At 44.6% G+C, this 26538-nt stretch overlaps 1 protein-coding gene across 1 annotated transcript; it reads right to left on the reverse strand.

Annotated features, from left to right (window-relative positions):
* Window positions 1-23: 23 nt before the first annotated feature.
* On the reverse strand, window positions 24-24542 carry RAD51AP1 (RAD51 associated protein 1). The gene is made up of 9 exons (XM_044277952.1): window positions 24405-24542; window positions 18918-18967; window positions 17491-17620; window positions 16632-16741; window positions 13626-13715; window positions 12086-12241; window positions 4579-4728; window positions 3193-3336; window positions 24-2124 (listed from the first exon to the last, which is right to left on the reverse strand). The coding sequence occupies exons 1-9, from the start codon at window positions 24419-24421 to the stop codon at window positions 2069-2071; spliced, it is 903 nt and encodes a 300-aa protein (XP_044133887.1). The 5' UTR covers window positions 24422-24542; the 3' UTR covers window positions 24-2068.
* Between the last annotated feature and the right edge of the window lie 1996 nt (window positions 24543-26538).

Here is a 26538-nt window from a genome sequence, read left to right on the forward strand (position 1 = left end):
TAAGTGCAAGCGGACCAGTGACGAATAATAAAATATTCACTTTTATTCCATTATGGACAGACTATTTTACAATGAATTCATTCCCATATTACACATTTAAATGGAGAGGGGACAAAAAAATGGCACAAATGCACAATTAAAAGAGCAGAGCGGTTACTATACAAGGTGTGAGCAGTATACATAGAGTAGACATACAACTGCAGGAAGGAGAGACAACACAACACATGGAGGGGATGGCACTGAAGTACGTCCGATTAGAGAGGTTCTTCCCCTGCTGCTTCCCACATGGCTGAAAGTGAATGACAGCTGTGCTGATCCTTTTTCTAATGCATGTTGATAGCGATCAGAGCTCTGTTTTCCTGATAAAAAGCTCAAAATCCCCAGCATAGACCTAAACTAAAATGATAAAATTCTGACAGTCACCACCAGGGGGAGCTTACGAGATTTCTCCATACAGTTTTATTATTGAGGTCAATGTATATACAGTATGTTCCCTCTAGCGGTGACTGACAGACAGGTTTTCCAAGAGTTTTAAAAATATTCAGACAGCAGGAGGCTGTATAAAATAAAGAAAAAGTAAGCTTACTCACCTTTTAAATGTCCAACCACGCCAATCCCTGTGGGGCCTACAAGTGGTCACGTGCCAATTGCTGGCCTCGGCGGTTCTGTGTACGTAAACGGCACTTGACCAGTGAGACCAGAGATTGGCTGCAGGCCCAGTCAATTAAAAAAAAAAAATATATCTTGGAAAACCCCTTTAAATGTAGGGAATTTGGAGCTCTGCATCAGAAAATCAGTGCTCAGTATAAAGATATATTAAGAAATTAATCTGCACAGAAATGTCGGAACCATTTAGATTAAAAGGGTTTCTGATAATTGTATACTGATGACCTGTCCTCTGGATAGGTCATCAGTATCTGATTGGTGGAGTTCCAAGCCAATCAGCTGTTTCAGAAGGCAATGGCACTCACAGTGGCGCCGCTGCCTTATCTCAGATCACCAAGCACAGCGCCGTACATTGTATAGTGGCTGTGCTTCGTATTGCAGCTCAGCCCCATTCACCCCTAGGCCACGTGATCGATGAGCGTGACGTCACTAAGCTAAGAAAAGGCTGTGGCGCTACAGTGAGCGCCAGTGACTTATCAAACAGCTGGTCAGGCAGGGGTCCCGAGTGTCAGGCCCCCACCGATCAGATAACGCTGACCTATCCAGAGGATAAGCCATCAGTATAAAAGTCTTGGAAAAGCCCTTTAAAATAATTTTTTTCTTAAGGATCCTTAGGAGCATCCCCCAATGGGAACGATGTAAACTAAGTCCAGTGGACAGGAGGGAAGGGAACTATGCACAAACAGCCATATTTTAATCTGTCTTTAAAGGGGCTTTATGGAATTTAAAAAAGATGAATACTTTCTTACAGAAACAGCGCCACAGCGTGCACGAGCTGTAAGTGGAACTGCAGCTGGAGCTGAAATACCAGGCACAACCTGTGGACTGATGGCTGCTGTCTCTGGAAGAAAGCGGCCATGTTTATTAATCTGAAACAGAATAAAACACCAGGAAATACACATTATTAATTGTTAAAAATCCATTGCAGCTGCTTCTCAAATCAGTTTTTGGGAAAACTGGGTGACATCGAGTAACGCCATCCACCTGCGTTTCTAGTGCACAACAAGGTAGATCTGTCCTTCGGTACCCTAGGAAAGCTGGGTGACAACCTCAGCAGAAGCTGCAATCACATTGGTTGTCGTTAAAGACAGAGGAGTTTTATAGAAGGGGACGTCAAATGTTTTAATAAAAGCTTAAATTTTCACAAAACATCCCGAAAATGTATAGTCTTTGGCAGTAAATTAAAAAGCCTGGATTTATCAAAGTGACGACAGGTAAAGGAGTCCATAACCTAGGACCACTGAGGGGCATCAGGTACCTTCCAGCCCTTGCTCACTAGCCCCCACACTGCTGTATACTGCAGTTATTCTGCATGTCCATAAGGAGGGCTCAATGCAGGGCAGTAGCTGGATGTAATGGTTTCACCCTCGCCAGTCTTGACAGGCCGAGGCGCAGACCTTGATTAGGAGACCTTACAGCTACTGCGGCCAGAGGAACTCTTCAATGCTCCAGATGAAGCTGCAGAGAGAAAGGACTTTAGACCAATTGTCAGATAAAGGAAATCTAACACAATTTATTTCAATGGATCAAAAACAGTTATATTACATTTTAAGTGGGTGATCCTGGGTTGCTTGCAGTCACTGAATTATTATGCATTATTGCTGGAAAAAACTAAATCCTGATCACGTCCAGATGCGCTTCTCATTGTATCAGTTTGACAAGATGTAAACATTTCATCCAAAGGCTAAAAACCTACCTTGTTCACAACTTGTCAAACTGACACAAAGAGAAGCTCATCTGGACGCGATCAGGATTTAGATTTTTTTCCAGCCATAATGTATAATTAATTCAGTGACTGCGAGCAGAGATCTTGGGATTGGAAAACATGTAAGTATGGCAGGTTAAAGGGGTTTTCCGAGATGTTGATACTGATGACCTATTCTCAGGATAGGTCATCAGTATCTGATCGGTCAGGGTCTGAAACACCCAGGACCCCCACTGATGGCTGTTTAGAGAAAGCACCGGTGGCTCCTTTGCGTGCTGCGGCCTTCTCCCGTGCTCACCAAGCACAGCACCGTACATTGTACAGTGGCTGTGCTCGAGAATAGGTCATCAGGATCAACATCTTTGAAAACCCCTTTAATAAATGATGACGGCGGTACTGAATGTGTTATATACCTATCGAATATATTAAAGGCTATGTACACCTTTGGGGGCATTTTTTTATGATTGCATTTTACAGCTCATGTGTAGCTCTCATTTCCAGACCTCATAAACACTATTGCTCAATCTGTATCAAATGGTCTCAACAATAGTTTATAAGGCCAGAAGGTCAAATATAAGACCTCTACATGAGCTGTCAGATGACAGGATTCAGAGAAAACAGACTGTTACAGCTTGCAGACTAATTTTTTTTTTTTTAACTCTTGTATCTCAGATACGGATGAAGATTTTTAATAAAGACCAATTAAAAATATATATTTTTAGCCTGAAATGAGTAATTGCAATAAAAAAAATTGCCCATAAGGTGTAAATAGAAGATTGTATTCATTATGTAAAATTGACAGCACAACTTTCTGAGCTTACCTGGAGGTGTCCATGCTGGTCTGTTCATGCCCACTGGAGGGCTGGTGTGTAAAGCTGGCTTAGAAGCAGCAGGTGAACTGACTGGTGCCTTCTTTGCTGGCATTGGCTTTATTTTAATAATCACTGGAGTATGAGGCGCAGGTGCTGCATAAGAATAAGAAGTACAAGGTCAATGATGAAGAGGGTCGGGATTCACAACAAAGTGTTATTTCTCTCCACCCCCCACTGCCCAGTGGAGTTCTTGTGCTACTGGAAGAGCAGAGGTGGGGGGGACGGGTTTGCTATAATTCTGTGCATCAGAGTTGAGAGTAAATGTTCATTCGCACTGTGTTTGCAGTGTACAGCTCAAATACATCCATAGACCCCTATTCACCTGACGGAGTCAAACAGCATACTTTTCGCCTCCATTAGACAAATATACTTTTTATTTCTGTATATAGGCCTGAGCGAATCAACCTTCGGATCACAGATGCAAAGTCGATTCCTTCAAATACTTAGATTTTAGTGCCGATTCCGTACAGCATTTAAAACGTATTGGCTTGCCTGAAGTAGCGCGACACTTCAGTGAATTACTCCTGCTAAGAGCTGACATGCAGGACTCTTAGCTTAGCATAGCAGGAGCCCACTCCGCTAACCCTTGCATAGCACATGGTTAAAGGGTACCAGCATTTAGTAAACCTCTGGGGGCACGGACAGGAGCAGCAATATATGTACTCTGTACACCACTGAGCAGTGAGCGGTGTGTACAGAAAAGTAGATTTTAAGCGCACGCTTAAGGTAGGAAAAGTGTAATCAAAATACAAAATACATTAATAAACTATAATACAAAAAGTGTTCTTAGGGCATAAGGGACAGGTTAAGAAAAATGTATACAGACGTTCAGTTACTCTTTAATATAGGAGCCTATAGCTATGTATTTCACCGTATGCCATCTGTCGGAGGTAATCGGTGAAAAATCCTCACAACATGAATGTACCCTAAAATGTAAGACCTTGGTTCGGCTAGCTGCACGCGGGTGCGGGCTGTCTTGCAGAAATTCCATGCGGATTTTTGTGCATTTCCTCATCAAATGCCTCATGTGTTACTTGCAGTTTTTGGTGCGAATTTGATGCGGTTTTGCTGCAGAACCAAAGAACCACACAAAGAATACACTATGCTGTGGAAAACCCCATGTGTAATCCGCAACGTGTGCAGGTAGCCTTACAGAGATCTGAGGTCCAAAGCTCAAGGACTTTGTGAGGCATTGTTGCTGAACTACATCGCAGCATTTGTTAGAGGTGTGAATACCGACTTGGAGCCAGAAAACTAAAAAAACACAAGAGCAGTTTCCCGCAGTTATGCCTCATCCAGTGATGTGCAAGAGGGACTCAGGGACACAGAACTTACCAGCTTTCTGTGCCTTTGAGACATTTTTCTCCTTCTTTTCACTCTTCGGCTTTTGTTTAGCAGTTTTACTTGCTGATGGTTTCTTAGATTTTTTTACTTCAAATTCTTCATCTTCGCCGCTGAAACTTGTGTCACTCTCAGAATCCCCATCTGAAAATAGAGGTGGCCGGAAAGGTTTAGCTGCTGCGCTTACCGCAACCACCTAAAAGACAGCCAATACAAAATGCAGCATGCCCACCATTTATAGCAACACTTGAAATGGTTGACATCAGCAGTGCCCGACAGACTTCACCCATACAGGTAAAAAAAAGGGTGCATCCAGGAGAGATGTGGACAGAACCCAAGTTCGAAACACAGCAAAGCTGGCGAAATTATATGAGGGGGCCAGCCACCAAAAATTAAGATACGCTTTAATAAAATAGGACATCCTCTAGAATCTCTCTTCTTTTGTCTTTAACGCTATGAGCAGGTATTGTTAAAGTGTCTCAATCTGGGGTTTCAGAGTTTTCTTTTGTCTCCAGGGGATAGGGTCATTAATATGAGATTGTTAAAGGCCCGACTCAGAATATCAGCTCAGCTGGCTGTAGCTGCTCTACACTTAGCAATGGCTGTGCCTGGTACCGACTAAGGCTACTTTCACACTAGCGTTCGATCGGATCCGTTCTGAACGGATGCGATCATATTAATGCAGACGGAGGCTCCGTTCAGTACGGATCCGTCTGCATTAATAACTTAGAAAAAATTCTAAGTGTGAAAGTAGCCTGAGCGGATCCGTTCAGACTTTCAATGTAAAGTCAATGGGGGACGGATCCGCTTGAAGATTGAGCCATATGGTGACATCTTCAAGCGGATCCGTTCCCATTGACTTACATTGTAAGTCTGAACGGATCCGCTCGCCTCCGCACGGCCAGGCGGACAGCTGAACGCTGCAAGCAGCGTTCAGCTGTCCGCCTGTCCGTGCGGAGGCGAGCGGAGCGGAGGCTGAACGCCGCCAGACTGATGCAGTCTGAGCGGATCCGCTCCATTCAGACTGCATCAGGGCTGGACGGAGGCGTTCGGGTCCGCTCGTGAGCTCCTTCAAACGGAGCTCACGAACGGACCTATGAACGCTAGTGTGAAAGTAGCCTAAACGGGACTAGGCTGCAGTACCAGGCACAACCACTACCTAATTTACAGTGCTGTGACTGGCAAGTTATGGACAAGACAGCCTCGAGTCAGCCGAGTGATCTACTATCGATAGCCTGCTCTAAAGCTAGGCCATCAAAATTACAGTGCCGGAAATACATTGATTACTCTTACCGGTAATCTGTTTTCCATGAGCCCATGACAGCACCTGCGAGAGATCCTCCCCCTACCGGACAGAAAACAGGAACTTCCCAGATCTTTATAAGGGTCCTCTGTACTCCACTGCTCAGTTTGTGACAAGATTCCTAGGACCGCCAAAACACCTATACACCGTGAAACGTAACACCTCATACATAAATATCTTAAATATATGCCATTTAGCATATCTCCTCTTTAAGATAACTTCTATAAAACTACATGTATACGTAAATTTATTTTTTTGGGGAGGGGAGTAATGTAGGTGCTGCCATGGGCTCTGGAAAACGGATTACCGGCAAGAGTAATCAATGTATTTCCATTACGCCCTATGACACCACCTGTGAGAGATTAGACTAGATAATTTTAGGGTGGGACTACAGCCTGCAGCACTTTTCTCCCAAAGGACAGGTCCTGAGCAGACAATAAGTCCAATCTGTAATGTTCGTAAAACGTGGTTGGAAGAGCTCCAGGTCGCAGCTCTACAAATTTGGTCAATGGTGGCACACCCCTTCTCTGCCCAAGATGATGCCACTGCTCTCATAGAATGGGCCGAGAATCCCATAGGAACCTGCAGACCTGCCAGAGAATAGGCTAAGCCTATTGTTTTCATAATCCATCTGACTTGTAACTTTTAACCCTCTGTTTGGACCCTGTAACTGAACAAAGAGTTGAGAGGCTTTCCTACACTCCCTTGTTGACTCTAAGTATCTACAGACACATCTCCTCACACCAAGTGTATAAAATGTCTCCTCGTCTGCCACGAGGGCAGAAATCTGGACTTTTAGAGTGCTAGGTTTAAATTTTTTTGTTAAGACCCTCCTGTAGAAAATTGAAAATTAATGGAATATTTGGTGGCTGAAACCAGATCTAGGCCTGAACCAGCAAATTGAACAAAAGTCTTCCAAATCCCCAAATAAATGTTAGAGGTAACCTCCTTTATACTAACTAGTAGTTTCTACCACTAGTAGAGTTTCTACCCCTGGCCTTAAAAGAACTCCTTCTCAAAATCCAGGCCGTTAAGTGTAACTTCTTTACTTCCGGATGACGTAGAGGGCCCTGATACAGCAAGTCTATCCCCAGGGACTGATCTGACAAACAGATAATTTTTTTCCGCCATTTCCTGTTTTCTCTGGATGCAAAAAGGTCTATTATTGGGGACCCCCACAGAGCTTCAATCTGATGAAAGACTTCTTGGTTTAGACACCAGTTTCCTTGACTGAATTTGTGTCTGCTCAGAAAGTCTGCTTGGCAGTTCTCTGAGCCTTTCAGGTGTACTGCTGAGATAGAACCTTCCCCTCCATTAGTTGATTAAGGACGCTAGATTCAATAGCTGAGGAGATCTTGTCCCCCTTTGTATGTTGATATAGGCCACCTCCGTCGCGCTGTCGGATAGAATTCTGACGTGTTTGTCTATCAGAAACGGAAGACCCTCCTGTGCCGGCATACATACATAATTCCTCTGGGTAGCCATCTTATATGCTTCTGGCATATGTAAAAAAAAAAAAACTGTGAACTCTCATCTTTCTGAAGCCTGGGTCGCCTATGATATAGATGGACACTTTTATTACCACTACTCTGTAAGGCCAGCAATAAAAGGTCATAAAAGCTATACCAGGCCCAGCTCATCCTGTCCTATGAGATAAGATCAGCTCGCTGTCAAGCCTGGCTGGAGCGTGACGTCATTAATTTCCAGGTCTGGTTTGAGGAGAGCTAATAGCCCTTAATTAGCTCTGGGCATAAAACCAGTCTACTTTCATATTTCATTTATGAATCAACTTATGCCCTTTCTGACACCAGATCCAGGCTCTACAGAGTATTGTGGTTAATTGGGTATCAAATATGACTAGAGGATGTGATTCTGTAGCTGACCTATGGGTGGTAGAAGAACTACAGGCCCCAGCATTACCGTGTGTGGTCTCATTCTGTAGGTAAATAAATAAGGATCGCAAATATGTATTCTGTATAAAAATATGCCGATGTATCAAGGAGATACGGGCTTAAGTATAATCCTCATTGTAGGAACTGAACTTTGATAGGAAAACACTTGGGGGCCATCCCTAGGCTTCACAGTCACTCTGCTGCCATTGGCTGACAGGAGTAAGTCTCCTGCCCATGGGAGAGTTCATAAAAATCCATGCACAAGGACAGAGGAGAGAGACCCATGGAACATCACCAGACACTTAATTGGACATTGACGGCATATCCCTGTATCAGAAGAACTTTGAGGGTCTCCCCTGATACATACTGAAAAGGGGTTTGCAAGGATTCAAAAAGGACATATGAACGACCATCTGAAACCCTACAGAGAAACTAAGTATTCTCTCATCTTTTTCCCTTTCATTTGAACTGTCGTGATTATTTATATTGTTTATATTATTCTGTAGATTTATAGTCATTTTCATTAGACTTGTATGCACTGCTTTTTACCGCTTATTAAAGATTATAAAATCCAAATGGCCAAGTCTTCCATATTCTAAGCTGCTGAACAACGTACCTTGCCTTTGAAGAGACGTTACCAGGTAGTTAGTTAAATTGCATTTAGGAATTGTAGCTGGGGGTGATTGACTGCGGTTGGTCAGTAAGTGATATCCGGATCATCCACTAATCTGTGTGATAGTGAATGACCCGGATAGTCGGCTCGTGGACCGGGAACCCACGTGGTGGCAGTTACCGAAGTTTAGTGGGGGTGTTAGCCGAATGGTAATACCCCGGTCACGTGAGGTCTCTGTGTGTGCGCAGACTCCGTCACAGACCACTACGTCACAGCTGTGGGATCCGGAGCGGTCGGATCCATAGATCGTGACACCTCCCTCAAGGCACACAGTACTGCCCTCAGTTCCATGGAGTTTTGGGATTGTAGACTCTGAGATTTTGACCACTGACCTTGGGAAAACCCCAAAACTGAGTGGGCCCCCCACCCCTTGTTGTAATTATCAATGGATCTTCTTTCACCCATTCTACTCCTTGAATCAAGTTCAGCTCCATCATCCAGAATAAAAAGGGAATCCTTTACTGACCTGGGGATTACACATTTGCAGTCTAGGGATAACATTCCCTTGTCCCAATGCGAAAGGATGTATGACTGCAGTATTCTGGACCTGAACTGGGCCCATTTCACCGCTGGTACACATGCCGTCATTAGACCTAAAATGGATATAGCCTTTCTCAGCGTAGATATTCTGGTTCTGCTGAATCTCCTCATGCTTTGTTGTAATGCCAGTCTCTTTTCTACTGGAAGAAAGGATTTTTGGGCTTATGAATCTAGTTGAATTCCTAGAAAAATGCAGCGGTAAGCTTGTGTTAGACATGACTCGTCCCAATTTATGAGCCAACCTAGTTTTGTCAGAATCCCCAACACTTCCTGAATTTGGCTCGCCAGGACATCTGGGGACTGCCCTACCATAAGGAGGTTGTCTAGATAAGGAATTATGATAAATGTCCGATCTCCTTATTTGTGCCATCACCTCTGCCAATAGTTTCTAATCCAAAGGCGAGCGCTCTTAATTGTAGATGAGCTATCGATTCCATCATCCGTACTGCCACCCTGAGAAATGAGTATGGGTACATTGTAGTAGGCGTCTTTTATGTCTATAGAGGCCATCACGCAGTTGGGGAATAGGTGAAGAACTGTTGATTTTGATTCCATTCAACATTTTTGGTATGTTAAATACTGATTGAGCTTATTTAGATTTATTATCGTTCGATAAGTCCTGTTGGGTTTGGAGATGAGGAAGAGAGTCAAATAAAATCCTTCCCCTATTTCTTCCGTGGGAACCAGTATTAGTACCGACTTGGTCAGTAGATTTTTTACTTCTTCTATCAATGCTGCTTGCTTAGGTGAGTGATGATTTAAAGCAGTGATTTTTTATGTTTTTGGTGGAAGCTTTTTGAAATCTAGGCAGTAGCCTTCCTTTATAATATATTTTTATCCAGGCACTTGATATGATATTTTGCCAGGCTTGAGAAAATAAAGAAAGACGACCGCCCACCAGAGGCCTGGCGTCATTGCTGAGACACATTTGGGGTTTGAGGTTTGGATTTAAACAACAAACCCTTTGATTTACTACTTCTCCAATCACTACTTTTCTTCTTTTTTCTCTCCACCCCGAAATGGCTTTCTTTGTTTGGGAAGAGCTGGGACTGGAAATCCCTTTTTTCTATCTGACGCCTTGTCCAGGATGTCATCCAATGCTGACACGAACAAGAAATTTCCCTGGCAAGGGAGGGCGCATAATTCAGATTTGGATGCCACATCACCCTTCCATCCCTTCAACCAGAGGGATCTGCTGCTGCTCTAGCCGATAACCTTAGTGCAGTGTTTCCCAACCAGCATGCCTCCAGCTGTTGCAAAACTACAACTCCCAGCATGCCCGGACAGCATTTGGCTGTGTGGGCATGCTGGGAGTGTTAGTTTTGTAACAGCTGGAGGCACACTGGTTGGGAAACACTGCCTTAGTGCATCCGCTGAGGCGTCTGAAATAAAATCTACTGCCTTTAGCATGGTAGGTATCGCCTCCAGTAATTGTTCTCTTGGGGTCTAATTCACTATATGTGATTCTAATTCTACTGACAAGACTTAAAGTGATCTGGCCACTGAGGTCGTTGCGATATTAGGCTTAAAAGACGACGTGGATGCCTCCCAATTATTTCTTAGATAGATGTCTGCTCTCTTATCCATCTGATCCTTAAGGGATTCTAGATCTTCAAATGGAAGTCCTGATCTTTTATTCACTTTTGCTACCGGGGCGTCTACCCTAGGGACATCCTGCCAGGCTGCAATTTCTTCATCATTAAATGGGTATTTTCTTTTAACAGCTCTAGGGATAAAGAACTTTTTATCCGGTTTGTCCCATTCACGTTTAACTAGTTATTTAATGCAATCCTGAATGGGGAATACTCTTGCTTTTCTTGGTCTCAGACTCTCAAACATTACTTCTTGTCTGGATCTAGACACTTTCTCTTCCTCTACCTCCATTGTGGACCTCACTGCTTTTAGTAATAAATCTATATCCTCCACCTTGACAGTGGCCTCCCTGCAAGATTTTCAGAGGAAGAACCCAAGCTTGTAATTGCTCCTCCTTCCTCTGAATCAGACTCAGTAGTGTCACATTCAATCACCTGAGTTTTCCTATGTTTGGACGAGCCTGGAAGTGACTTTTTAAATTGTTCCACAGAGGAATGAACCCCCACTTTGACTAAATCCTGAATATTCTGGACTAAGGATGGGGATTCTTCCGCTACTAATTCATCCAGACAGGGTTGAAAACAAGCTTTGGGGTAAGATGGGCTCAATTTTCTTTTGCAAATTCCACATTGTCTGGCTTTAGTCTTGTGTGTAGTTTTTCTTGGGGCCTCCTTAACCTTCATTAACACATAGCCCATAATCAGTTTTCAAAAGGAAAATATAATCTCCTAAAAAGGAGATAGCAGGAATAACCCCTCTTACCCCCAGGAGTACCATGTTGGATTCGGAGTGTAGCTCCTGTCTTTCAGTGCGCTGCTGCATCTCCCCTTCTTCCTGCATTCTGCGTGCATTCAAGGAGTAAGGAAGGAAGATCTGTCCGTCTGGTCAAAGCCTGCTACTGCTTCCATCCATGCTGGCTGGCTGGCGTCCCCTCTTCAAAAAGGCCGCGCACCACCCTCAATGTTTCTTGGCCCCTCCCCTTCCTGTTCAGGTGGAACGCACGTGTCACTTCCTGTGCGCCCGGGACAGGCCTGTCGTTAACCACGAGGAGAGGACAACGCCTCCCCCCTATTCGCCAGCCGCAGACCGAAGGGTACGAGGTGGCCACCAGGAATCCCCCCATGGCATAATAATGAGGGAACGACCGGGCTTTACAGCGGCTCCTAGTGGAGACTTATGCTGTCAGGTACCTAGGCCTAAGATATTTACCCTAGAGGTCCTGCAGCCCCCTAATAGACCTGGGAAAGAACCATCCCCCTGTCCTACGGACAGGAAACAGGAAGATAATGAGCAGGGGAGTACAGAGGACCCTTTTAAAGATCTGGGAAGTTCCTGTTTCCTGCCCAGAAGGGGGAGGATATCTAACAGGTGCTGTCATGGGGCATAATGGAAAACCCATGTAAAGCCCAACTCCACTTACAACCGGGCCTTTACTAAAACGAAAATAAGCTAAAATAGCTACATTATTTCCCATTTGTCCTCCTCCATACTGACACAGACCTCCTATTGTATTTGGATTAAACTCATCAGCCTCCTCTTCATCACCACTTTCTTCTGTCAGAAGTTTCCTCTGTTCACAAATGGCCTTAGATGCTGCTTGCCTGCGACATCTTCCTCTAACAAGGTCTTCATTATCATCTATGATCTCATCTAGACCTGTGGAGTAAAGCGGAAAGTCAATTCAATGCTGATGGGAGGGAACTGAAAAGAAAGCTTTTTTTTTTCCATTTTGGAGGAGGCTAAAAGTGGGGGAATTGTCCCTGCTCCTTGGCCAAACAGGCAAATAATTCTGTCACCAGCCACCACTAGAGAGAGCTTGTAGTATACAGAATTATACAGCTAGCATTGAGTAGTGCCCGCCATAATGCAGAGGGGTGCACAGTTTTGCTGATCTTTAGGTTAAAATCACCTACGTCGTTGCACTTAAGGGGCTCATACTACATGTGTTTGTAAAATATGTATATGCCCACCCGCGCTCTCGTACTCACTTTACACTCCTTGCCCGTAAGGGAATCGCTGCTAGGTTCACTGACACGGTCTGCTGCTGTGACCGTTAGATTTAGGTTTAGGCGCTGATTGTGGTGCGATCAGGGGTTAGAAGGGATAGGTATGTATAAGAGAAGGGGTACTCCATACACAGTGCGGTGACGTCACACGCCGAAGTTCCCAGACTTCAACTGGTGGTTCCCTCGCATGAGTGATTCGCTGCCGGCCGGAGCACCACTCATTCTAAGAGGTTGAGCCTGAAGCTACCCGAACACCTGCTTCCCTGACCGAACAAGGAGAATACTCCACGGACACATCGCCTTCTCAAAGAAGGTAATTACTCAGAGTACCCCTTCTCTTATATACATACCTATCCCTTCTAACCCCTGATCGCACCACAATCAGCGCAGGTTCCTATTCTGATTTATATTTAAATCAGACCTTCATTGGCTCATACTACATGCCAACTATATTTACAACAGTCATAAATTCATTATCTACAACAAAAAAAAAAGACAATTTTAAAGAGGTATTCCAGTAATTTTAAGATGGGGTCCTGCTACTTGGACGCCAGAATCACGAGGATGAGGGTTGTTACAGGGCCTTCTGGAATGAACAGTGTAGCAGGTCAAGCACGCACACTGCTGCCCTATTCATCTGTATGGGACCTCCCGGAAATAGCTGTGTGCGGTATTTGGCTATCTCCAGCTGTGCCATAGAGATAAATAGAGTGGCAGTGCACATGCTCTGATTGACAGGGCCAGAAGAGATGACTGTGTAAGAACCCGGCCCTGTCAATTAAGTATAGGGACGCTCTGGCAGAGGAAGCAGGAGCAGCAAGGGTGCAGAGAGTGGTTTTGGCCCGCTAGGGTGCACTTAACTGCTCATTTGCAAATGGATTAAAAGTACCTTTTCCCCTCAGAATGAAGAAACGGATTGCTAAGTGAAAATTAGCATTATTCAGCCAAGCCATCCGTACAAGGCATTGTATGTAACAGCATTGTGCAATGGAGGTTTGCAGTGGGGAAAGATATTTTCCTCTAAAAAGACTTACCTAGCGTGCTGCTGTCAACACTGCAGTTTGAGAAAGACACTTCTGACACGTCAGGATCTGTAATATACCTGTAATTGTCTTCTGGGGCTTCTGGATAACACAAGACAAAATTAACATTGATATTCATAGAAGAACAAAGACACCAAGTAAAGGGGAACTCTGCTATGGGTTCCAGTGAGTCACTTTCCACCAATTCTACATAATGAGAGGCCTCTGATTAAATATATAAAAAAATTCCTGCTTAAATAGAGTTTCCACCCACAGACATTTATGGCATATCCACAGGTTATGTCACAGATGTCTGTTAGTTGCGTGTCCTATGTCTGAGATCTCCATTCTATGGGAGCGACAGCACAGTCCAGCCAGTGGCCACCTCAATACAGGGAATTGGGTTTAGGTAACCCACTGTTCTGAGGACAGATGGGTGTCCAACAGGTGATCATTTATAACATACCGTATTCCATGGTAGGAAAAGTGGACTACGCTTACCAGCATTTCTCGTTTCGTGAATCTGCCATGACTGTGCTTACGTTCAGATAACCCTCCTCCCATCAGGTAGGAACAGGAAGAAGAAGAATAAATTAGATCATCCTCCAGTTCCTCCTCAGCACTTACGCTGCTACCACCGCTTGTAGGACTTTGCTACTAAAAGATAAGTCCTGTTTCAAATTCACAGTAAGCTTATAATTCTTAAAGGGGTTGTCTCACTTCAGCAAACGGCATTTATCATGTACAATGCACTAATGTAATGTGATTGTCCATATTGCTTCCTTTGCTGGCTGGATACATTTTTACATCACATTATACACAGTTTGTACCCAGGGGTTATGATTGCCGCTGCAGAGCAAATACGAAGTGGCCGTGCTTGCACACTATAGAAAAAAGCACTGCCTTCTCTGATGGTCGGGGCTGTGGGAACGCACATAGGCTGGCACTTTTACCTATAATGTGCAAGCATGACCACCGCTGCCAGATGGAAACGAGAAGCATTTCAATTAGATAGAAAAATGAACCCAGTCAGCAAAGGAAGCAATATGGATGATAACAATATATTAAGTGCCTTGTATTAACTTTATCTACATGATAAATGCCACTGGCTCAAGTGAGACAACCCCTTTAAATGTATGTACGTATGAGGGTTAAACCAGGGCACTGCCCCTACAAATCTGCTCCATGGCAGCACCATAGTCCTGGTCGAATGTACCTTCAAATTAACTGTGAGTTCTGTATCCACAGCATTATAGGCCTCACAAAAAGCCAATCTCCTCACTATCCTATCATCAGAAACTCTGAAAAGAGGTTCTCTACTCCTCAGATTCTGAATGTCCTCTACTCTAGTACAGGCTGAGGTAAAGGCCACCAAAAACACTATTTTATTGGTTAGGAACTTCAAAGAAATTTCCAGGAGTGGTTCAAAGAAAATATATATCAACCATGACAACACCAAATTTTAATTCTAAGGGGGTAAGATAGACCTAAGCTTAGGTCTTTATCAGCCCCCTTTAAAAAACAACCCACGGATGATCCACAATTTTTTCATCATAAATTGTGATTAATGCACAAATACAAACTCTCATGGTACTGGCAAGCACCCTTTTGTTAAAACCTGCCTGTAGAAAATTCAAGATCAACTGAAATGAAAATTTCTCCGGGGAAACCTCAGATTGTACCACATGCAATATCTGTTCCAATTTTTAGAATACATTTTTGAAGTGACCTCCTTTGTACTGGTCAACATGGTATTAATCACCTCATTTGATTAGGTCCCTCGCCCTAAGACTAAGCCTTTCATCATCCAAGCTGGTAAATGAAGCCTGCATACCTGAGGATAAGGGAGTGGGCCCCGAGAAAGAAGGTTCCTGTTCAACGGTAGAGACCAGGACCCTCCAGACCAGTGTTCCTCAACTCCAGTCCTCAGAACCCACCTACCGGTCATGACTTGAGAATATCACACAGAATAAATACCTGTGGCAAGTCTTGATGTATTGACACAAATCTATCATCTGCTCAATACTAAGAAAATTCAGAAAACATGACCGGCAGGTGTGTCCTGAGGACTGGAGTTGAGAACCACCGCTCTCGAGACATCATCTTCATTAGAGGATACCAATATCTTTTGGTCCAAATAGATGTGATTAATATGACTCTGGCCTTGTCTTCACGATTTTTCTTCAAAACCATAAAGTGAAAATTTTTATGCACAGGGAATAGACTTCTGTTCTTCTACTCCAATCCACAAACTTCCTGGACTGATTTCTGTATAACTGACCCCATATATAGAATTCCTACCTCCAGAACTCAAAAGTCGACATCTGCCTTGAATCTAGCGCCAGAATCTGCAGCCAATAGACACTCATGCAGCCGCACGCCAGGGTCCTGGATGAGAAGCCGCCACTTAAGTCAACCACTCGGCCTCAGGCACTGAGTGACGTCTTCCGCTGCAGCAGATCTTATCAGCCAGCTAAAGAGATCAAAGGGACTCCAAGAGTGCGTGGTCACCATGTGCTCTCCAACTGGCTGGCACACCATTGGGCTGTGGGAGGTGAGGCACATCTGAGACCTCCACGTGCAGGCCTGAACACCACAAAGTTACCACTGCCAGTAACCTTCAGGGGAATGCAGAAATACCATGCCGGCCCCGTCACCATCCCTTGCATGGTAGACGTGCAGCAATCCAATGACCCTAAACCTGTTCGCCCATCACAGGAACAGACTCACAGCAACTGCTGTGGTGCCACAATGATCTTTTCCCTACCTAAAAGGGACAGAAAGACATTCAGGAGGATCAAATTTATTCTACCCGTCCCTACATGGTGGGAGGATGGTCATCTTGATGCAAGTGCCATGGAGGAGGATTCACAAAAAGGAAATTTAAAAGAATAAGGTTCATTTTCCTTTTTCAGCCAGAAGACTACAAGGAAGGTGACTGCAGTACTGTCTACTTGTTTCATAAAGGGGGTAGAGGCTGCATGCCCCGAACTTTTATTGATGTGGACAAATAAATACCATTTCTCTGAATATTCTCATCGTTCTCTATAATAACAGACGACTCCTTCACAGACAGGGCCAAAGCAACTTCCAAATCCTGCCGATACAGTTTATCTTCCAAAGGAAGCCTGAAACATAAAAAGTCGCTAATTATATCATAGAGCAACACAAAAACTAATATATACCTCAACGCTTTTGTTATATTGCTGTATATTGCCCTAATGCCAAGCTCACAGTAACCCCCATACTGATGCTAGCCACTTCAAATGGTCACTAACATGCTTCATGATAAACCACACCTGTTCTATGCCGCTACATTGTCTCCTCCCTGCATAAGAGGCCTCCTCACTAAAGATCAGCGCAGGAGAAGGATGCCTGGCAGTGCTCCACTACTGCTCCGTTTTGCTGAGGCAGCGCAAAAGCTTAGTGTAAGGCAGGGATCAGCAACCTCCGGCCCTCCAGATGTTCTGAAACTACAACTCCCATAATCCTCCTTTCACTTCTGTGAGAGTTACAAGAACAGCTGAGTAAGTTTGCATGCTGGGAGTTGCAGTTTCACAGCAGCTGGAGTGCTGAGCCAAGCTGTCAGGCATATATCAAAATGTTGCCCCCTGCAGTTGGCAAAAGAGTGATTCCTAAAGTGATATTCTCCCCCTGCCATACGAATGGAGCACCCGACTGAGCAATCAATGGCCTAGTGCTCCATGAAAACAGTCAAGACACTTATTGTGAAATCTGCCGTTTGGCTACACCACCCCTGGCCAACAACGAGTGCCTATGTTACATTACATTGTAAGCCCTGTCCTTTGTCCAGGGTGCGGCTGTGTATGACACACTCCACAGTGACTGAGAGATGGCCTATTCTATGTAGACTTGCCTCTTTTTTGGGGAATTGGTTTGCGTGGTCTCTTCTTTGGGAGTTTTCTTCACAGGTTTTTCCTTTTTCTCTTTCTTTGTCTCCACTCGAGCTTTTTTACTTACAGGTGCAGAAGAGGCAAAATCCTCGTCTGTTGGGCAAAAAGGAAAAATGTTTGCCGAACAAAGGGCAAGTTGATCCTTAAAGGGGTATTTCCATCTTAGACAATGGGGGCATATCGCTAGGATATGCCCCCATTGTCTAACAGGTGCGGGTCCCACCGCTGGGACCCGCCCCTATATCGAGAACGGAGCGGGGAGCGATGTGGCTGGAGGAACCCAGATTTCCCGGGGTCCATCCACCACTAAGCGCTAATCCCCTCCTCTCCCATAGAAGTGAATGGGAGCGTGCCGCGCATGCGCTGCCGATGCTTCCATTCATTTCAATGGGGCAGACGGCAATAGCCCAGCCAGCGCTTGGCTATTTTCGCCGGCCCCATAGGGGGGGCCGTTCTCGATATAGGTATGGGTCCCAGCGATTATCCCCATACATTCTGAATGGAGAGAAATCCGTTCAGGATGCATCAGGATGTCTTCAGTTCAGGACCAGTTTTTGGCCGGAGAAAATACTGCAGCATGCTGCGCTTTTTGCTCCAGCCAAAAATCCTGAACACTTGCCGCAAGGCCGGATCCGGAATTAATGCCCATTGAAAGGCATTAATCCGGATCCGGCCTTAAGCTAAACGTCGTTTTGGCGCATTACCGTATCCGAAGTTTAGCTTTTTCTGAATGGTTACCATGGCTGCCAGGACGCTAAAGTCCTTTTTGCTATGGTAAACTGTAGTGGGGAGCGGGGGAGCAGTATACTTACCGTCCGTGCGGCTCCCGGGGGGCGCCCCACATGCATGGATGACGTGATCGCATGGATCACGTCATCCATGCACATGGGGCGCTCTGATGTCATTCTGGAGCGCCCCAGGAGCCGCACGGACGGTAAGTATACTGATACCCCGCTCCCCACTACTACTATGGCAACCAGGACTTTAATAGCGTCCTGGCTGCCATAGTAACACTGAACGCATTTTGAAGACGGATCCGTCTTCAAATGCTTTCAGCTCACTTGCGGTGTTACGGATCCGGCGGGCACTTCCGGCAAATGGAGTACACGACGGATCCGGACAACGCAAGTGTGAAAGAGATATAGATATAGAGCAGGGAACTTAGGAGGTGAGATAGAGCAGTAGTATGTACCTGGCCAGCGGCAGTGAGGAGGGCTGGGGTGGCCCTATGGGCATGGCCCACAAGGAAAATACCCTGTAGGGTCTATAGCCAGTCTACCCCTGGTGGGAACACCAGTGGTCAAACCCCCAACAATCATCTAGTTATCCCTACTATGTTCATAGGGGATAACTTTAAAAATTTCCAAAACTCCTTGAAGTTTCTACTTACCATCATCTTCTAAGTCCAAAAATTGGGAATAATCCACAGATTTTGTATTCCTGAAAAATATTATATATATTGTATTACACGTATTATAGAGTAAAGGGCACCATTCACAAGCTACACAAACTGCAGCAACCCACATATGTACCTACTAACTTAGCCCCACCCCTTAATACTCTGGCCACACCTCCAACATTCACCCTAGTTCTCATCTCAAGACAATAAACTGTCCCTTTAACCACTTAACGACCACAGTTTTATACCCCCCTAGTGACCAGGCCCTTTTTTTTTTACAAATCGGCACTTCACAACTTTAACGGTTTATCGCTCGGTCATGCAACTTGGCACCCAAATGAATTTTACCTCCTTTTCTTCTCACAAATACAGCTTTCATTTGGTGTTAATTGATTGCTGCTGAGATTTTTCTGATAATAATCAAAATAGACCGCAATTTTCTCATTTTTATCGTAAAATTGTTTAAATATAATTACATTTCTATACAAGTTTGTGTCAGAATTTATTGTTCTACATGTCTTTGATAAAAAAAAATCCAATAAGTGTATATTTATTGGTTTGCGCAAAAGTTATAGTGTTTACAAACTATGGTACAAAAATGTAAATTTCCGCATTTTGAAGCAGCTCTGACTTTCTGAGCACCTGTCATGTTTCTAGAGGTGCTAGAATGCCCAGACAGTAGAAAAAAAAAAAAAAATGACCCCATTTTAGAAAGAAGACACCCCAAAGTATTCGCGGAGGGGCATGGTGAGTTCATGTGTGTATATATATATATATATATATATATATATATATATATATATATATATATATTTATTATATATTATATTTTTTTTTTCCACAAGTTAGCGGAAAATGACACTTTCTGAGGAAAATAAATAAATAAATAATAAAGTTTCAATTTCTGCTAACTTCTGGCAAAAAAAATCTCCCACGGACTCACTATGCCCCTCAGTGAACACCTTGGGGTGTCTACTTTCCAAAATGGGGTCATTTGTGGGGTGTGTTTACTGTTCTGGCATTTTGGGCGGGGCAAAATTGTGAGCAACCCTGTAAAGCCTAAAGGTACTCGTTGGACTTTCGGACCTACTCGTTGGACTTTTTACGCACCTAGGCTGCAAAAAAGTGTCACACATCTGGTATAGCCGTACTCACGAGAAGTAGGGCAATGTGTTTTAGGGTGTATTTTTGCATATACCCATGCTGGGTGAGAGAAATATCTCTGTCAAATGACAGCTTTGTATAAAAAAAATGGAAAAAGTTGTCATTTACAGAGATATTTCTCTCACCCAGCATGGGTATATGCAAAAATACACCCCAAAACACATTGCCCTACTTCTCCTGAGTACGGCGATACCACGTGTGACACTTTTTTGCAGCCACGATGTGCAAAGGGGCCGAAAGTCCAATGAGTACCTTTTAGGAGGGCATTTTTAGGCATTTGGATTCCAGACTACTTCTCACGCTTTAGGGCCCCTAAAATGCCAGGGCAGTATAAATACCCCACAAGTGACCCCATTTTGGAAAGAAGACACCCCAAGGTATTCCGTGAGGGACATGGCGAGTTCATAGAAGATTTTTTTTTTTTGGCACAAGTTAGCGGAAATTGATTTTTTTTGTTTTTTTTCTCACAAAGTCTCCCTTTCCACTAACTTGTGACAAAAAGTTCAATCTTTCATGGACTCAATATGCCCCTCTGCGAATACCTTGGGGTGTCTTCTTTCCAAAATGGGGTCATTGGTGGGTAGTTTGTACTGCCCTGGAATTTGAGGGTCTCCGCAATCATTACATGTATGGCCAGCATTAGAGTTTCTGCTATTCTCCTTAGGCCTCATGCACATGACCGTTGTTTGGGTCCGCATCCGAGCCGTCCTTTTGGCAGCTCGGATGTGGACCCATTCATTTCAATGGGGCCGCAAAAGATACAGACAGCACTCTGTGTGCTGTCCTGCATCCGTGGCTCCGTTCCGCGGCCCCGCTAGAAAATATATAACATGTCCTATTCTTGTCCGCGCTTTGCGGACAAGAATAGGCATTAATATTGCCAGCGCCCGTTCCGCAAATTGCAAAAAACGGCATGGTCGTGTGCATGAGGCCTTATATTGAGCATACGGCCTCTGGGCTGAAAGAAAAAAATGAACGGCACAGATATCTTCATTCGCATCGATCAATGTGGATGAAAAAATCTCTGCCAAAAAATGTGTAAAAAAAAAAAAGGAGGGGGAAGGACATAGGAGTGCTTGCGAAGTAAAGCTGCGATCGCTAACAAAGATCCAAAAAGCTCAAAAGTGATCTTTATAGCGCCGGAGCGATTTTACGGTGTTTTTTGCAGTGATCAGAAAAAAAAATTCTGTCACTGCGGTGGGGCGGACTGAACGCAAGTGTGGGCACAAGATCAGGCCTGATCGGGCGAACACTGCGTTTTTTGTAGAGCCTAAAATGACCCTTATGTACTGATATACAGTACAGACCAAAAGTTTGGACACAACTTCTCATTCAAAGAGTTTTCCTAATTTTCATGACTATGAAAATTGTAGATTCACACTGAAGGCATCAAAACTATGAATTAACACATGTGGAATTATATACATAACAAAAAAGTGTGAAACAACTGAAAATATGTCATATTCTAGGTTCTTCAAAGTAGCCACCTTTTGCTTTGATTACTGCTTTGCACACTCTTGGCATTCTCTTGATGAGCTTCAAGAGGTAGTCATCTGAAATGGTTTTCACTTCACAGGTGTGCCCTGTCAGGTTTAATAGGTGGGATTTCTTGCCTTATAAATGGGGTTGGGACCATCAGTTGCGTTGTGGATAGGGGTGCACCGAAATGAAAATTCTGGTCCGAAACCGAAAATTCAGGATGCCCTTGACCAAAACTGCCTTGTTGCCCAAATACTTTTTTTTTAAAATGATTTTATTAATAATTCTTTTTCATGAATTTAATAAATCATATTATATAAAATGGTGCTTCCTCATACACAAGTGATTGTACAAAACAACATGTCACTAAAAAAATTTCACTCTCATTCTACCCCCCCTCCCTTGTCACTCTCATTCTACCCCCCTCCCTTGTCACTCTCATTCTACCCCCCTCCCTTGTCACTCTCATTCTACTCCCCCCCTCCCTTGTCACTCTCATTCTACTCCCCCCCTCCCTTGTCACTCTCATTCTACTCCCCCCCTCCCTTGTCACTCTCATTCTACTCCCCCCCTCCCTTGTCACTCTCATTCTACTCCCCCCCCTCCCTTGTCACTCTCATTCTACTCCCCCCCTCTCCCTTGTCACTCTCATTCTACTCCCCCCTCTCCCTTGTCACTCTCATTCTACTCCCCCCCCCTCCCTTGTCACTCTCATTCTACTCCCCCCCCCCCCCTCCCTTGTAGGAACCTAGAATATGACATATTTTCAGTTGTTTCACACTTTTTTGTTATGTATATAATTCCACATGTGTTAATTCATAGTTTTGATGCCTTCAGTGTGAATCTACAATTTTCCTAGTCATGAAAATAAAGAAAACTCTTTGAATGAGAAGGTGTGTCCAAACTTTTGGTCTGTACTGTAGATCTGATTGCGATCAGTCTTGATCACTCACAGATACTATATAGTAGTAGTGCTGATTAGCGACAGCGATGACACTAATCAGCGACTAATCAGTGACTGCGGTGCAGTGGGCTGGGCACTAACTACCTAACTAACTGGCAGTGATAAGGGACCCTTAGGCCCCATTCACACGTCCGCAATTCTGTTCTATGGGGATAGACTTTGTCCCGCTCGGATCCGGAATTGCGGATCTGCACTTCCGGGTCCGCAAAAATATAGAACATGTCCTATTCTTGTCCGCAATTGCGGACAAGAAAAGGCATTTTCTATATAGTTCTGGCAAAATGCGGAAAGTACATTGCCGGGGTCCGTGTTTTGTGGATGCGCAGATCCGCAAAACACATACGGACGTCTGAATGGAGCCTTACAGGGGGTTGATCAGGGGTTAATAAGTGACAGGGGTGTGTGTGCGTAGTGTAGTGTGGTGCTACTTACTGAGCTGCCTGTGTCCTCTGGTGGTCGATCCAAGCAAAAGGGACCACCAGAGGACCAGGTAGCAGGTATATCAGACGCTGTTAACAAAACAGCGTCTAATATACCTTTCTGATGCGATTTTTTTAAACATCTACAGCCTGCCAGCGAATGATCAGCGATGGCAGGCTGTAGATCAACTTGTGAACTGCGCGATTCTGTGAGCGCGCGTTCACAGGAAATCTCGGGTCTCTCGAGATGACGCCAATAGGCGTCGCTGAGCCCTGAGAGCGCTGCCGCCCGGACGCCTATCGGCGTTACAGTGGCGGCAAGCGGTTAATGTCCAGACCTGTGAGACTCACTTTAGTAAATGGCATGTATCATGTAGAGAAAGTAATACAAGGCACTTACTAATGTATTGTAATTGTCTCCTTTGCTGGCTAGTTTTATTTTTCATCACATCATACATTGCTTGTTTCCATGGTTACAGACCACCCTGCAATCCATCAGTGGTGGTCGTGCTTACACACTATAGTAAAAAGGGTAGGCTACGCTGGAGACCGAGACCATAGGTGCACACATAGGCTGATGCGCTTTTTTTTTTTTTTTTTTTTGGTTTCAATAGTGTGCAAGCAAGGCCACCACAGCTGGATTGCAGGGTGGTTGTAACCATGGAAACGAGCAGTGTATAATGTGATGGAAAAATGAATCCAGCCAGCAAAGGAGGCAATATGGAAAATCACTGTACATTAGCAAGTTCCTTGTATTAACTTTCTCTACATGATAAATGCTCTTTGCTGAAGTGAGACACCCCTTTAAGCAGGATTTACATGCTGCTCATTCAGTGAAGGGGACCACGGATTTACATGCAGTGATCACCTCCACTGTAAGATAATGAGGGCTCGTTAAAGTGATCCCTGGTCCTCATACAGAATCATGGCTTCTGGGCAGCAGATTGCTGTTTAGACTACACAATCTGCTGCTCGGAAGCCATGATCAATGGCGCCTGCATGAACAACAGGATCACCCGATGAATGAGCGTTTCGCTAGTTCATCGGCGACACATTTACATGGTTGGATTGTCAGGAACGGTCGTTCCCGACAATCTGCCCAATTCCCGGCCATGTAAATGCACCTTTACAGGGGATATCCCGATCTGGACACTTTTCAACTCCTTGCAAAACTAAAATAACAGGTACTAACTATCTAAATCCTCATTCCGCTCGCCTCCATAGTGTAACCTCTTACATCATCCCATGACATTAGTAGACATGGCTGTGACATCACTGGGTGGGGGACAGAAGAATACAGACACTGAGTACATAAAGTTTTTTTTTCCCCCTTTATGTACCTGGAGAACCATTTCAAGGCCCCATTTGCACAGGTATAAGTTTTATATGTATAATATCTGTATGCGAAGGAGTCAATGTCACACAGTGAGGCAATCCAAATAGCTCACTCACCTGGCAGGTCTGTCCATAGTGCTGAGGTAATAGGCACATGTCCTGTCTGTATATCACCGTCTATTACAAGTCATTACCAGCCCGGAGACCCCTCCACCGCCAGCCCTGTCCCCGATAATCCACGGCCACTGCACTCAAACCTCCCGCGCAATTTTCGGCTCTGACTATTCACATCCGCACATTCGTCAAAAAACGCCATTGTAAAAATATTTGCCTCTTCCCCTTAGCACTGTAAGTACAGTTTATAGACTGAAACCTAAGCCAAGGTTCATGCGCTGTACAAATATTAATTTTATGACACACCTGGCCATTAACTGAAAACGGCGAATCTGCACAGAGTAATAACCTTACGCGGAGAGATCACGTGGTACAGACGGCTCTCTTCTCCCGTGTTCCCCGTAGCCTTGGTAATCCTGTGTAATTCACGTGACTAGTCACATGACAATACCAAAGACTCGCAGGCCTGCTGGAGTCTTGTAGCAAGTAGTGAGACACCTACTGGCCGCAACCGGAATTGAGCATATTGCTGCAGCAAACAGTGCTTGCAGTTGGAGCACTTGGGTTATCCAGCAGGTAAAAAAAAAAAAAAAAAAGTGATCTTCACCACCCTCATCACAACAATTCATGGGTTCATTGCCCCAGACACAAGAAATGCCCACTCAGCACACCTCTGAACCCAGTGAGTGTCTAAGGGGGCATTTCCTAGGCGCCAGGTGTAAGAACCAATGGGGTATTGCTCATTTTAATTTTTTATAACCCAGTTTGAGCCCTTTCCCATCATTTATTTCCCTCTGGAGAACCCCTTTAACAGCTGTAGATAGAAATTGTACCCATGGACCAATGACCAAGGCCAGAATAAGCCCACAGCCCCACATAGTAAGTGCAGGGCCTGCCAAAAATGATGCGATAACCAATTTAAATACTGCTCAAAAGCTAGCTGTCACACTCTGCCTGCTCCATAAACTCCACTCAGGGCCAATTGGCTAAGTATTACTAACAACTCTTATCTGCTCAGGGTCAGGGACAAAGGACTGGACATACTGAATTCCAACATGGCCAGTCCCCCAAGCGGTAAATGTTAGGCCAGCCAGTACTATTATCAGCTGGTCCCACAATCATTGTTTGCCCAGAGATTTACTTTAAAGGGCATCTGTCAGCAGATTTGTAGCTATTAAACTGGCTCTACATGTGCGCTTGGCAGCTGAAGACATCTGTGTTGGTCCCATATTCATATGCGCCCGCATTGCTGAGAAAAATCATGTTTTAACATATGCAAATAAGCCTCTAGGAGCAATGGGGGCGTTGCCAGTACACCTAGAGGCTCTGCTCTCTCTGCAATGCAGTGCACTCTGCACTTTAGTTGACAGGGCCAGGCAGTGAACCCATCATCATGCCTGGCCCTGACTTCTCCTAAAGTCAAAATGCAGAGGGTGTGGTAGTTGCAGAAAAAGTGGAGCCTCTAGGTGTAATGGCAACGCACACTTTGCATATATAAAACATCATTTTTCTCCACTATGCGGCCATCATAGATGCCTTCAGCTGCCAAGAGCACATGTAACAGATCAGCCAGTTTCATAGGTACAAATCTGCTGACAGAGGCCCTTTAAAGAGGTATTCCAACTAAAGTAATTTATCCTGACCATTGGGGTGGCTGCTGATTGGAAGTATGGGGGCCCCATGTCTCAGCTTCTGCTCTAAATTAGGTCAAAGTCGAAGCGGCACTATTGGAGGGTGGTAGGAAGGACACCACAGTGCCTCATAAGGCTATATTCACATCTGCTTTGGAGGCTCCAGGCCCAGATTTCCTCATATTTGACAAGAAATATAGCGCAACGCGCAGCAGTTTTTTCCCCTTACAACATTCACCTCTGCAGAACCTGACGGACTCCACTGTTAGTCACTGGCATGCATTGGGTGCCCGTGGAGTCCACTGCGCAACAGATCCGGTAATGGATTGTGGTTTATAACAAGATACCACAGAGGAGAACAGAGCAAGGCTGGCCAGACTTCTGCTGATCATGACTCTCGCAGGGGGATCAGAATATGCAATCAGACCAGCCTTACTCCTCTTCTGGTAGGACCGAGCATACAAGAGCTATGGTAAATGACCATAGTCCTGGGAAAAGCCGCTCTT

This window comes from Bufo gargarizans, chromosome 2 (assembly GCF_014858855.1).
Source record: "Bufo gargarizans isolate SCDJY-AF-19 chromosome 2, ASM1485885v1, whole genome shotgun sequence".
In the NCBI taxonomy this organism is placed as follows: domain Eukaryota; kingdom Metazoa; phylum Chordata; class Amphibia; order Anura; family Bufonidae; genus Bufo; species Bufo gargarizans.

Excerpts from the sequence above, each read along its gene's own strand:
- RAD51AP1 (XM_044277952.1), bottom strand. Across the intron at positions 16,742-17,490 it reads ACCAATTCCCCAAAAAAGAG|GCTTCCTTTGGAAGATAAAC; the intron begins GCAAGTCTACAT and ends TTTATGTTTCAG. Across the intron at positions 12,242-13,625 it reads TGTTGACAGCAGCACGCTAG|GTCTAGATGAGATCATAGAT; the intron begins GTAAGTCTTTTT and ends TTTACTCCACAG.